Source organism: Euprymna scolopes, chromosome 15 (assembly GCF_053919585.1).
Source record: "Euprymna scolopes isolate OS-2025 chromosome 15, ASM5391958v1, whole genome shotgun sequence".
Classification (NCBI taxonomy): domain Eukaryota; kingdom Metazoa; phylum Mollusca; class Cephalopoda; order Sepiida; family Sepiolidae; genus Euprymna; species Euprymna scolopes.
Genome location: NC_136496.1, coordinates 36,761,937 through 36,776,445, shown reverse-complemented (window position 1 = coordinate 36,776,445; position 14,509 = coordinate 36,761,937). Strand labels below are relative to the sequence as shown.

The following is a 14,509-nucleotide window of genomic DNA, read 5'->3' as shown; positions in this document are numbered from 1 at the left end:
ATGATTCGTAGTCGAATCGAAAGCGTTCATGATTCTTATAACTTTTATTAATATCTTCCATTTCGGTATAAAAAAGATTATACGATATAAAGGGTATAAAAAAGATTATACGAGAAAGCGAATAAGAATCAAAGTATCTCCATTGTATTCAATGATGTTGGCTTGAATGATAAAATACTGCCTAAATATTCCAATTTCAAATATATATATATATATATATATATATATATATATATATATATATATATATATATATTGCATATCACCTATATAGAACTCAATATGTGGGTAAAGCTAGGTAGTAAGTTATGCAAATACATTTACAATAAATTGAACTTGTGTATCCACACAGGTGCCAGGATCTAAAAATGCTCCGGTTGGTGTTTGAGGACACCATAAAACCACCAGGTGATATGCTTTCTTCAGGCTCTGTTGAAGAGCGCCATCTAGAAGAAGGAAAACTTATACTGTTGCTTCCAATGCTATAGACTTTCGTTTTTAGGTCAGAGTAGCAGTCACATAGTGGGATCGGTTCTGCACAAAACATTTCTACACTTAAAAAAAAAAAAGCTTCATGCACAAGTATTTCATCAAAAACTTTTATCATTCAAACCATGGAAATTCTTCAGACACTTAGTTTGGAGCCATCATATGAATATCTATATACTGGTTGGTTGCATTCCAATGACTAAATTGTGCTACCAGATTAGGCTGTCTGAAGATATTGGATTCCTGAGATAAAATGCACCTAATATTGGTGTTTCTTTTTGTTGTTTTTCTATTCTCTTTTGCAAAACCAAAAACAAAAACAACAGCCCACGTTTCCTCCTTTCCCCTTTTTCCCTCCCCCACTTCCCGACTTGTTTCCTTACTTAAAATGTACCAAGCATTAATACTGAAACTTTTTTCCCTCTCTCATTACAAAACTTAGGCATGTTCTGCATGACAGGGAACAAAAATAACAAAATCCACTACAAGACAACCAATCTAGTGATTGAAAGAGTGAAAATTAAAAATCCCTTACAAAACAACCAAACCAAACTCTATGAATAAATATTTGAAGATATAAAGAATTTGAAACATAAAACCGTTTTTAGTGGGGGCAAGTTATCTCAATATTCCATAAGAATCTTTCACTTAGTGATACAAGCACCAAGTGGAAGATTGTTTCAGCAATCCATCCCACTGTTTGCAATATTACTGTATTCGGCATTAAATAACCCGAAAAGGGTTGATATGCCGTAAAACTAAACCAAACCAAACCAATGATCAAAGGAAAGAATCGGTCCAAAGTCATATTTTTTTTATTTATTTTGGTAATTTTTTTTTTTTACCGTCTTACACATGTTTCAGAACCCATAACGAAAAATTTGTTTTGACTTGCTGTTCTTATCTTTCTTAAACACCTTTCTTTTTGCGTGTTTTGAAATACCGTGTCAATTTTTATTGATATTTGATCGTATCTGAAGAGCAACCGCATAAACTAAAGACAATTTTTTTATGGGTTGTGAAATTCGTTTGCCAAAATAGAAAGTTATAATTGTAGAATGATTCTTTCCTTTGGTCATTGGGATGCCACCAACCGTTATATGTGCTCTAAAGTCGGAACATTACTTCATTGAGCTTGTTATGCGAAACCACCTTGAACAATATTAAAAGGTTATATACATTAAAAAAAAAAAAATTCCTAGAAACTCATGAATTATATATAATAAATATATATAGATGACAAAAAGTCTATATTCCAAATTCCAAGATGTTGTTCATCTTACCATTTATTTATTTCAGCATGTTAAAATGTTCAATTCTTGACAACACCTGAAACAATCATAATTATTATATTATTTTCCAAAATAGTTTCTGCCCTGACTCATCAGAAAAATAAGAACTTTAAAAAAAAAAAAAGAAAAAAGCATTTGGACATGATTACTTAAATCCTAAGTGCACCGTATATTTCAGCGTATAAGGCGACCATCAGATAAGACTAGCTACAAAATCGGAGTAAATTTTATTAAATTTATCATATATCGATCGTATAAGACTACTGCTAAATCACGAAACCATGTTTGTTTAGCATAGGCTAAAGATTGCAACACCCGGTATCTTATGAAATATTGATTTTTAAAGATAATTTTTTAAATTTAAGGGTCGTCTTATATGCCGAAATATACAGTAGTTGCATTGTTTTTATGATATTTACGCCATCTTTGATTTTTCTGCCAGAGCTATTCACACCTTATTTATGTATTAATGTGTCCATATTGTTTTAATCAACACTAAAAATATCTTGTATAAAACTTTTCTTAATTTATTATTTAGTAATAGTTAATATTTATTGCATAGGATCGTTAACAATGGTTAAATCTATAATAGGTGTATTTAGTTTAATACAAAACAAATTTTTACTTGATATAATTTGTTTATGTATTACCTTATTTCAATTTATTTCGTATAAGCTAAAAAATATGTTCGGCCTTAACCTAATTATTATAAGGAATAAATAATTATTTATATTGGGTATAACTATATTCAAACTGATATCTATAACTGATACAATTTAGAATCAACCCTTATCTCTGAGTGGCTTCCGGGCCTTGATAAGTGGTGACCACCTTGTTAAAAAAAAAAATTTATTAACCTTTTATTTTCAATAATATGAGAAATTTCTTAATGTTTTAGTTACACCAGTTTGTGTTTCATTGTAAGGGACGCAATTCAGTATTAATTCCCTTTACATAATATAATCATTTTATTCATTAATTATATTTTGTGAATTTTAACTTTACTAATTTTTACTAATCAAAGGTTATATTTCACGGATTTATTTTTTCATCCCCCACCCCATCATTTTTATCTTTTCTTTTATCTACCATACATCGAGCTTCATAAATAAAAGGATTGGTATAAATAAAGAGTGAAATATAATTGAATATGCATATTTTCCCCATATATATATATATATATATATATATATATATATATATAATGTGACAGAAAGTACAAACATAAATGAGGGTAATAACCAAGTACACAAAATAGAACAACAATAAAAATTAATTTCATTCTGATATTTCATTTATAAAACTTTGTCAAGTATAGCATTTATTGAATAGTCAGAACAGATATCTTATTATAAATTTTCCTACCGTCTGTCTGTGTGTGTGACGCGGTTTATCTCCATCTACAGGCAACCCACCCATGCAAGTTAGGTACCGAAATGGAGCTTATGACCCAGCGGATGTTTTAGTGATATTTATGTCCATGTTTGGTGTATGGAAATGCAAAAAAAAAAAAAAAAAAATGCAAAAAAATAACGATTTACTAAACGTTTTATTTACTGAATATTTTTCCGGTACAAGGACCCAAGTTTGCCCAGCTTGGAAAAATAAAGCTAAACAGAAGGTGGATAAGATATAAATATAGTGTTAGTGTTTGGTTGAACGCTTCTACCATGCAATCATCTTTAATCATGGTCTCAACTTTTGGCCTACTGCTAAGTTTCAGTTTCTCAATGATTTTCTTTAACTCAATTAATCATCCTTATTAACCAACCCCAACACAATAAGGAAAGTACTAAACTTCATCTTAAAAAGCTATTTTATCTTTACTTGTAAGCATTTGTGTGGAAGAAAATTCTTTGCTTCTTGACCCTCTACAGAAAAAGTAGAAATACTTGACCTCTTTGTTTTTGTTGGCATTTCTTTTATTGGTTATACAGTTTTCTTGATTTTGTCAACAAATGCTCTGAATCTCTGTTCATCCTGTGGTCAGTTTATCCTGCTTCAGTTAAAATTTTGTAATCTTCCGAGGATATTGATAAGAGCACAGTCTGTTTGTGAAACTAAAAATATAATTTTCCTTGGTCTGTTAACCGTCGGTTTTAAATAGCTTTTCTAGCAGTCTGTCATAATTAACTTTAAAATATGATACTGTTGGTCTGCTATATTGCAGTCTGAAAATTATTTTGTTTACTTTGACAAAAACCATACATACTAACTCAGGAAGCAGTTCAATAATAATAATAAAAATGCTGAATATGTGACGAATTCAATGTGGGAGGAAACTGGCCACATACTTTTTGTTATATGGAAGATATTGATCAGGCATTAAGTCAACTTTTCTTATCTTGCCTTTTATGAAAATAGGGCTTTTAAAAGTTTATTCCTGTTTAAATTTTTGTATTTGCATAAATAATCAATAATAGTAATTTGTAAGTTACATAGAGGTGATAAACGTCTAACACTATGACCTTTTATTCAGTTTTGAGAAACAATGGATACTTCCTGTAAGGGTAGTTATGCATGTAATTGTAAAGCAAGGGTTGCACAATCTATAACCACACTTCTCCTAAGTCAATACTACCTTATTCCAGTGGCAAGAATTTTGGGATGACTAGAAACGATATATATATATATTAGTGTTAGGACGATTTATCAGAATCAATGAAAATCAGAACTTTTGGAGTATCGAAATTGGAAAAATTTGTGTCTATTTTCTGCTGCCAAAAACGATTCCTATTTTTATATTTGATTTTGTTTAAAAAAAATTCTTCCTGCACTATTACTAATCATAAATGATATATTTAATGATTTTTAAAGTACCAGTAGAACTAAAATTGATAGACCAGCCCCCTCACAAGTGTTTTTACGTTTGCGAAAATACATGCACATTTAATGTTTTCAAAGTAATTGGGACAAATAACAATTTTATAGTAAAATATTTAGAGATTTTTATAAATCTCTAAATATTTTACTATAAAATTAGAATCGGGTATTTAATAGAGAATCAGTAATTGTATTGGAATCAAGAAAACTAAGTTCTATTATTCTCATGTCTTATTTCTTTCCAGGTCAAAACACAACTGGAGCATCCAACAAAATATCACATCCAACAGAAGCAGAACCAACAGATCCAATTGTTCCTGCATGAGAAACAGACGTCTGGGACCACATCGACCACGGGCAACCCTCAGTCACTGCCCAACATGGTGGCCGTGCAGGGTAATAGCAACTCTAATGACCACACTGATGTACTACACACTGGCAGTGCACCACTCACTGAAACTGATAGTCCACTCCAGATACCACTGGCAAATCCACCCGCAGCTGAGGTTAGTATTCTAGATTCTTTTTTAAAAAGCCTTGCTAATCGTCTCATCTTGTACATCAATTTATTTATTCTCCAAAAGGTTAGACACAAGATTATGTGCGAGTTTGATGAAATTGGATTCTAACTTGGCATCTGTAAGTTTTCAGTCACTGTCATCAACCACTTAGTCACCATCTTCAGGTTTTTTGGAGCTTAAAATCTGGGTATAGGCATCATCAAAACTACTGCCTTTAAATTTTTTTAAATAAATTGTAGCTAAATATGTTATTTTGTGAATAATATGGCACAAACAATAATTTTTTTTTAAAATGACTCATAAGAAGCAAAATTTCATTTGTCAGATTAAATGCTATTTGTGTCCGACTTTGAAACCCCAACAATACACAGGATGGAACAATAAAATTGTCGCCCTATAAAAGACATGATTCCATTTCCATAGGGTTAAACACAAGATCAAGTGTGGGTTTGATGAAAGTGTTTCTGTGGAAAAAAAACTGGATTCGAACTTGGTACACCAAGGTTTTCAGTCAATGCCATTAACCACTTAAGCACAACCTTGTGATCTTTATACTAGCTAGCAAAAATGTGACCAGAGGGAGGTAATGCCAGGAAGAGTGATATCATAATGAATGAACACGTTCTACACTAATCCTCACTTTCAAGGATGACTTGATGCCTGGGAGTAGGGTCATATGACGATGGAACAGATGCTACATTAATCCCTCTCATCACAGGAGAGTTTATTTTATTTGCCTTTTTTTCAGAAGGTTAAACACAAGATCAAGCGTATTAATCTATTTATTGCAAACTATTATCCTCATCTTTCTTAGTTGTTTTTTCACAACGTTTCGGCTAACTATTCCTCTGACCTGAATTCCGAATCTCCTAACTGCATTCTCGGCAATTGCTGCCATCCATAGTTGTTCTCGTCTCACCACGTTTTAGGCCAGAGCAATTTTGGCTGAAACATCGTGAAACAAAAACTAAGAAAGATGAGGATAATAGTTCGCAATTAATAAATAATACTCATCTCAATAATGAATTCAAATTGAATAATATAAGGTCAAGCGTAGTTTAGATGAAATTGTTTCTGTGTAAGGTACTGGGTTCGAACTTGGTACATCCAAGTTTTCAGACTGCTATCATTAACCACCGTCATTGTACATCAATTGGGAAGCTGTTTTGATCTTTAATGATGACTATTTTCCAAAGGTATTATTTCCAGAAATTTTTAAGAAATTAAAAAAAAAAAAAAAAAAAAAAAATGACTGAAAACTGCTTTACACCTGCTCCTTCAGCAGCATATGGTACTTGGGTATGTCAATTTCCATTTTTACCAAGCTTTGTCACTTGGTTGGAAAAAAAAAACGTTTAATATTTGTATAAGAGAGTAAGTAACTATGATGAATGTGTTTATACATTGTATTTATTGTCAAAAAAAATATTAGAAATTATATTGAAACTAGAAGGCTGTCCAGCATAGCCTGGTCGTAAAATATGCTTAAATATACATTAATTTATGCACATTTCATATTTATTTTTATTAAGTTTATACTCTATTGATTATTATATTGTACCCAATACATAGCAATGATTTCAAAAGTTAAAAAAAAATATGACTGGAGTGGCATTAACTAGAATTGAAACCAAAACATATAGCTCTCCAGCATTATTCATTAACATCTGAACTAAGTCCATCAAGACTTTAAAAATTAATGTAGTTAAACATATATTTGCATATGCATAGAAGAGACCCGTTTAGCCGTCTTATGTCTGCTAGGTTCTAATTTTTTAATTTTGACTCTAATTATTTTTATTAACTAAAAAGCAAATCGAATTTGTTCTGCATGTCTGAATTCCCTATATATCAAGCTTCAAGTCTGTAGACCAAAAATTGACGGAGGTTTGGTAGACAGTTTTTCACATACATAAACAGTCATATATATATCCCATCACACAAGTTTTTTTTTTTATTACAAAGGAATCCCCACTTATCAAGGCTCAGAGGCCACTCGAGGATAAGGTTTAAAGAGTGTACAGTGGTCAAAAGGACAATGTCATAGTAATCGTTAGAAGTGTAAATTTGGTAAATTGGAACGGCTCATCAAGAACTTGTTCACATTGGACTTGAAGACGGCCATATTGTAGTCAGCTGGAAAGCAGGTAAACGGAAGAGAGTTCCACAGGTGTGCAGTTCTAAGAAAGAAGCTTTGTTCATGGAATCTATGTTAAGGTTTAGGCACAGATAAAGAGTGGGGAAATTATTGATAGTGTTTTCAGCCAAACGAGTGTTTCTCGTGAATGTTTGGCGAGGGGAGGGGCCATAGATTGGAGCCCAGACGACCACTTGCCATGAAAATAACAATAAAACAGTTAGCAAGTAAAAAAGAAAAAAATGTCGGACAGAACTATTTCAAATCTTTAAGAGGAATGAAAAGAAAACAAAAAACATAACGAGTATGCCCCTCCCCCACACACACAGTTTTAAATGAATTCCAAAAGAAATCCTTGCTATATTTTCATAATGAGACGTTTTATTTTCTTTTATTGATGTATATCTGTCATGTTTTATTTTCATGTTTTTTTTTTTAACTTTCCAATTGGAGACATTTTCTTTATCTTGTTTTTAACTTCATTGAATTAAACATTTTATAAATGTTCCTATTTACTTGCCTCCCCACGAGGGCAGAGTTAGACACAAGGTCGGCTTTTAATGTGGGCAAAATCTAACTCCCCAAAAAGGGGTGCTCTGGATAGGAAAAAAATAAAAATTCTCAGTCATGAAGGATATCTCCTCCACCGTCTGAGGACAGAAAAGATGAAGTGCAGCATCAGAACAGATACTACACTATGTTCTAATGTGCACATGGCAAGTATAATTTTATTTCTGCCATCTTTTTATAACGTTTGGTGTACACTCATTATATTGTGATTATTTTCTTTCTTTGTCTGTGTAGATGGATAATATCTTTCCGGAAGGAATCAGTCTGGAATCAGTGGATGCTACAATTGACAATGACCTCAATCTTATCGAGCCGACTCTCACTCAACTATCAACTACCGTGAGTAATTTTTAACAGATTTATACATAATATGTATATATAAAGTAATTTCAATAAATATACGATATATATGAATTTATTTGTCAGTTCAATAAGGTAAAAACATATGGAAAGTGGGGTTATAAACGCTCTTTATACCGAGGCATTTCAAAGTCTAATGCTTCTCATCAGAAGAGAAGGGAGCTAGGTTACATATATAGGGGAAATGTGACATCTAGCTTAAGTTACATCAACGTTTCTCTTTTCTCAATTTTTTCCATATTGAACCGACAAATAAATTCAAATATACCCCTATTTTGTCTTAAATTTTTTTTTTATGTTCCATCTTCAAATGTTGAGTTTAATATATCCTGATGAATCTACTCATATTTAAACCTATTTGATATATGTTTGACAGGTCTATTATGTGAATTTATTCAGTAAATTAATTGTATAATTTGCAAATGCTGCTTGAGTGTCGCTCATGATGAATTGCCAATCCAAGGTGAACTCAAAATAACTGATAATTGCCAAAACTGCAATTTAAAAAAATAGTTGTTCATGTAAAATTTGCCTCCTCTAAAAAGAAAGAAACTCTCTCATATATATATAATTTATTTTTGTACTTTGTGGTAACCAAGGATAAAGTTAAGTGTTAGGTAGATGGTGAGACAAGATTAATCATGGTGGAATTTGGGTAAGGCAAGATTATCTAAATGGCTGACTCAAATAAAATATAAAAAATCGAAATAAAGACGAAATGTTCATGAACACATAACTCAGTTTGTTCCTTTTTATTTCTCCCTCTCTTATATATATATATATATATATATATATATATATATATATATATATATATATATATATATATATATATATAAGAACAAGTAGTTAATAAAGCATGTTAAAAAACACTTTGAAAAAGAGTTAAAAACATATTTAATTTTAAAAAGGAAACACTAAATAAGGATAGTCATTAATCTGCGGAGTTTCGAAGAAATATTTTCCTTCTCATCAGGGGGTAGGAATTAGCAAAATGCGGGATCGGAATTTGCTTGCAAAAGTACTTGATGAAACTACAAGTAAGTCATAGATCTTACTTGGTAACAAATAGTGAAGCAGATGGAATAGGGTGAAGAAAAAGGTGATTTCACGTGAATGGATAGTCTGGTGAAAGGTAAAATATCCAACAACAGGGTATATATATATATATATATATATATATATATATATAAGAAAATATGATTTGGCTTGACCTGCTTTATAATAGAGGTGAATTGGTAAAATATTTTTATGATAATCGATAAGCATTTTTCTAAAAGCAATAAATTATCTAAAATTATTAAGAATAGCATTAAACTTAGTTATTGTTGCATAGATAACAATCGAACTATAATAGACACAATAAAAAAAAATAATTAGTAGTAGTACTAATTCTATTAATGCTTATAATAATAATGCTGGAACAATTAGCAATATTGAATTTGGAAAAAAATTCTACCTCTTTTCCTATGTCAAAAACTATTTTTTGAATTGTTTCGTTTTTTTTTTTTGTTTTTTTTTGTTTTTGTTAGAAAACTTTTCATTTCTGGTTTTAACGATAAATATTTATTGGTTTTTAAACTAATACCAGTAAAACTAACTATAGATCACTTCAAACTGTATAGATCACCTCCCCCCCCCAAAAAAAAAATGTATTTTCATGTCTGCAAAAAAATGTAAGTACATGGGTTTTAAAAGTTATTTGAAAATAAAAATATTAAAAAAAAACTCTCTAGCTAAATATTTAGAGATTTATAAAGAATCAGAATCAAGAATTTAGAACAGTATCTGCAATTGTATAATAATCGGGGGGGGTCATCATCAATAATACCAACTTCTATAATTGCAATAAAACAATAATTGCCCACAAATAAATGTATAATAGTTATGTTTATTGTATAAGGGTGCCTTTACTTTTCCAGTCTTCACTTTCTCATCTGGTTGCAGTGGTCATCTAGTGGTAATTGTCTCACGGTGATGGGTGGGGAAGACTGCTGGAGGAGCTGAAATTAAAACCACTAAGCAAACGGACATTTTTTTTTTTTAACAGATGATCATTCATATGAAGTCTTACATACACTAACATTGAACGAGAATGAGAACACTAGAATCTTAAGTGTTCATATTTGTGTGTGTCCAGCCTCTCTTCTTATTGATCTACTGAATCGTCATCCTGTCTTACTTTTTGATCATGCAATTCGGTTATCTTTCAGATGCAAGGTTCATTGTTTACTTGCGGTTTTAACGATGTAAGATTCCGTTGTACGGAAGACCAAATCGGCCAAAATGTCTATGATGTTTTTATTGGCGCTTTTCTTCATATTTTTAATAACATTTTTTTGCACCATTTACAAGTTCTTTTTACAAATAATTTTTTTAATACTGTAATAGTAAAATAAAGATACATTTATTAATTATACGGAAAAAGTATCTCGTAATGTTTTCACACGAGATTTTTTTCCTGTTGATTTCTCTTTTTTTTTTTTTTAAATATTAAAATTGATTTACTATTTAAAGTGATTTTAAAGACTTTAACATGACGGAGTTTATAATGAAAACCAAATTACTGTTAAAATTAAAATAATCTTTATTAGAAATTTGTAACAAAATAACAAAATTATAAAACTATTAGATTAAAATTGAGAACTTTTAATTAAACAACGTGAACATTTTATAATGAGTGTTTTCATGAAATGTATTTTTAATAATAAAAAAAATAATCTTTATTAGAAATTTGTAACTGAAGTTAGAAATCAACAGGAAAAAAATCTCGTGTGCAAACATTACGAGATACTTTTTTCGTATAATTAATGTAACTTTATTTTACTATTACAGTATTAAAAAAAATATTTGTAAAAAAAAAACTTGTAAATGGTGCAAAAAAATGTTATTAAAAAATACGAAGAAAAGCGCCAATAAAAACATCGTAGACGTATATTATCATTTAAACAGTATATCAATTTAAATATTTAAATTCAGTAAATAAATTTAAATATTTAAATTATGGCCGATTTGGTCTTCCGTACAACGGAATCTTACATCGTTACAACCGCAAGTAAACAAGGAACCTTGCATCTGAAAGATAACCTGCAATTCTACATTTAGTCTCTGTTATATTTTTCTCATTCTCGCATTACACTGTTGAAACTCTGACCTGTTAGGCAATGCATCCTTGAACCAATTTCTAGTGCACCTCAACGAAACAAACCAGATAAATTACACCTAATAGCTGTTTTTCTGTTCAACACTTTTTAATACAACAGAATGCATATATTTAAAATGAAATGCGAAATAAAAGCACTTAAAAACATTAGGAGGAGGAGGTGGGAATGTTTAAAATAATAAACTTTGAAATACTGGTTTTTGTATACCGATTTAAAAATTATCATTTATTTGGATTATTTGGACAACTGTTCACATTTTGGATGTTTATTTACTTGGAGAGTTACCACTTATCAAGGCCTGTAGGCCATTCAAGGGTAAGTGTTAGGAAGATAATGAGACAAGATTAGTCATGACGAAACTTGTGTAGGGCAAGATTATCTAAATGGCAGTAGTGGGGGAGAGGGGAATCAAAACAACAGTAGGCAGATGTGTTAAAAAAAAAAGTGGTAGTAGGCAGGCAGGGGCGAACCCATAACACGAAGGAGAAAAAAAGTTTTTTAAAAAAATAAAAAATGTGACATCTTAGCCGATGTCTCCATCGCCCAACCAGAAGTTCCAAACATTGAAATTAAGCCAATCCAACCGATACGATGACTTGCAAAAATGGCGACACAAAAGCCGATCCTGGCCAGTTGAGGGTGAAGAAATTAATGTTTTGGGCCAATTTTTTTATATTTGCCATCCTAGAGGTCGAGCTTCAAAACGATGCCGATCTCATCAGGATCCATTGCATTTGTCGAAAGTTTTGGCAGATGTACAAGCAAACATACATACATACATGCTAACAGACAGGTGAGATCTATATAATAGATAATTTTCAGCAAATCTACCTATTAATGGACAATGGTTACTCGATTCTAAATGTTATAGGAATTAATGTATTCCTTCTGTGTTATAGCTGATTTTTTTTTTTTTTAGCATTATATGATTATAACATATCTATATATTTTAGCAACACTGAGAAACTCGAATAATTAGAAATGAGTTTTTCATTATTTACTATTAGCAAGGAGACCCAACGTTGCCCAGGATTTAATGAAAATTGCTGCTTTTTTTCACTGTGCTCATAACACCATATTACTTTATTTTCCTTTTTGCTGCCTCTTACCTCCATTTTGCTCTTTAATATGGTTGAAGAAATTGAAATGTTTGAGTGTCTTCTAATTATTGTTTCAATTTCATTAAAATTAGGAATTTTAAAGGAATTCTACTCTTTTAGATGATCCGCATAGATTTTGCACATTGAGACACAGTTAAAGATTTAGGGCCACTTCCATTGTCTTTCCTGAAAAATTTTTGCATATAGATGCACTTTTAGTTTCTTTTGTGTAGATTCTTGGATCCTTTTTCTCTAAGGAATAAACACGCACGCAAATATTAACATTTATATAGAGACTTTGCAAAAAGTCATCTAAATAAAAATTTTAATAACATTAAAACTTATATATATATATATATATATATATATATATATATATATATATAAACGTTAAAAAAATAACAAATATCTATTAAAAATGAATGTTATTCAACCTAATGTCACATACTTTCTGCACATTTCTGATAATAATAAAAAACTTTTATACAATAATATACAAGGGGCATTCCAAAAGTAATGCCTCCTTTTTTTTACTCTGCTTGAATGGATCAGATGGGTTGCATTGTTATGATAACTGAACTTATGCATTCATGACCTGAAAATTTAATCTATATTGACGGTGAGAAACTCTAAAAAAAAAAAGAGAAGCAAACTCTGTCATGGACGTATGTCAGCAGTGATGCATCATTGAATTCCTGGCAAAATTGTATTGAGAATAGTGACGACTGTAGAAAAATAAATTCTGGCGTACAAAATGGTTGCTCGTTTTAATGGTACCACTCCAGTCTTTCTAGCTTTTCAACTTTTTAAAGTTTAAAAACAAAATAGGCGACTTTACTTTCGGAATGACTCTCGTATAACAAGTGCACTCCGGGTGCCCATGCACAGCCATCGTTCATTGCTGGCAAAATTGCATTGATAATGATGGTGGCTATGTAGAAAAATAAATTCTGGAGCACAAAAGGTCGCTCGTTTTAATGGTACTACACACATCCTCGTAGCTCTACAACTTTTTGAGTTGAAAAAAAATTGTTGTTTTTACTTTTGGAACGACCCTCATATGTTAAAAATGAATGTCATTCAACCTAATGTCGCGTACTTACCACACATTTCTGAAAATGGCTCCTAAATAATTGCATCGCTTTTTCTAAAATTTTTATGGTTTTTCTCAAACTTTCTAATTAAAACAGTGTGTGTGAAAATATTTAACCGATAAACTCTTAAACTGCTGGTCATATAACTTTGAAATTAACAGGAAATAGTAATCATACACCAAGGATGGTTTCTAACAAGTAAGATCTTTGTTTGGATGGATGAATAACATGTACAGATATGTATCGGCAAGTTGAAATGCAAACTGTTCATTTCAACTTACCAGCTTATTTTTATTACTTTTATGCATGCACAAATTCAAATTTTATATTTTTCTTATCTATCTGGTGATAGCTCAAATGATAGCGAATATGGCTGGAGTGCTAAATGTTTTGGTTTCGATTTTAGCTGATGACACAAGTCATTTTTTTATTTTAACTTTAGAAATCACTACTATATATTAGGTACAATATAATATTCAATAGAGAATTGGCACTGTAGTAATAAATATGAAATCTCAATGAATTAAAATATATTTAAACGTATTTTACAACAAGGCAAAGCCAGGCTTCTCCCCTCCTCCCACTAGTTTTTAATAAATTACCTGAATTGATCAGTTGTGGTTTTCTTCTGAAAACTTAATTGTTAAAGATACAAAAAAAAAATGAAGAGGCATACAAGCCGTCATAATGGGTCATTTCACTATATCCAACACACATGAAAAGCTGAACAAGATGGCGTTAAGATAGTATAGAACAAGATGGTGTAATATAAATGCTACAGCAAAACAAACTTGTTTTTATTTTTTTTATTAGAAGTAGTTTTGTTATTAGAAGTACAGTGTTATTATTAGCAGTACAGTTTTCATGTTATTATTAAAAGTACAGTTTTGTTATTATTAGCAGTGCAATTTTCATGTTATTAAAATTTTTAAATAGATGAGCTCTTTTTGCAACTTTGT

At 30.7% G+C, this 14,509-nt stretch overlaps 1 protein-coding gene across 5 annotated transcripts in view; it reads left to right on the top strand.

Moving 5' to 3' along the window:
• The window catches only part of LOC145293784 (microphthalmia-associated transcription factor-like), a 157,960-nt gene that overhangs the window by 121,464 nt on the left and 21,987 nt on the right, over positions 1-14,509 (top strand). For all 5 annotated transcript variants that reach the window (XM_080140328.1, XM_080140325.1, XM_080140327.1 and 2 more), the window contains 2 exons: positions 4,850-5,110; positions 8,067-8,171. In XM_080140328.1, the coding sequence (XP_079996454.1) occupies positions 4,850-5,110; positions 8,067-8,171 (366 nt within the window). The remainder of the gene's footprint in view (positions 1-4,849; positions 5,111-8,066; positions 8,172-14,509) is intronic.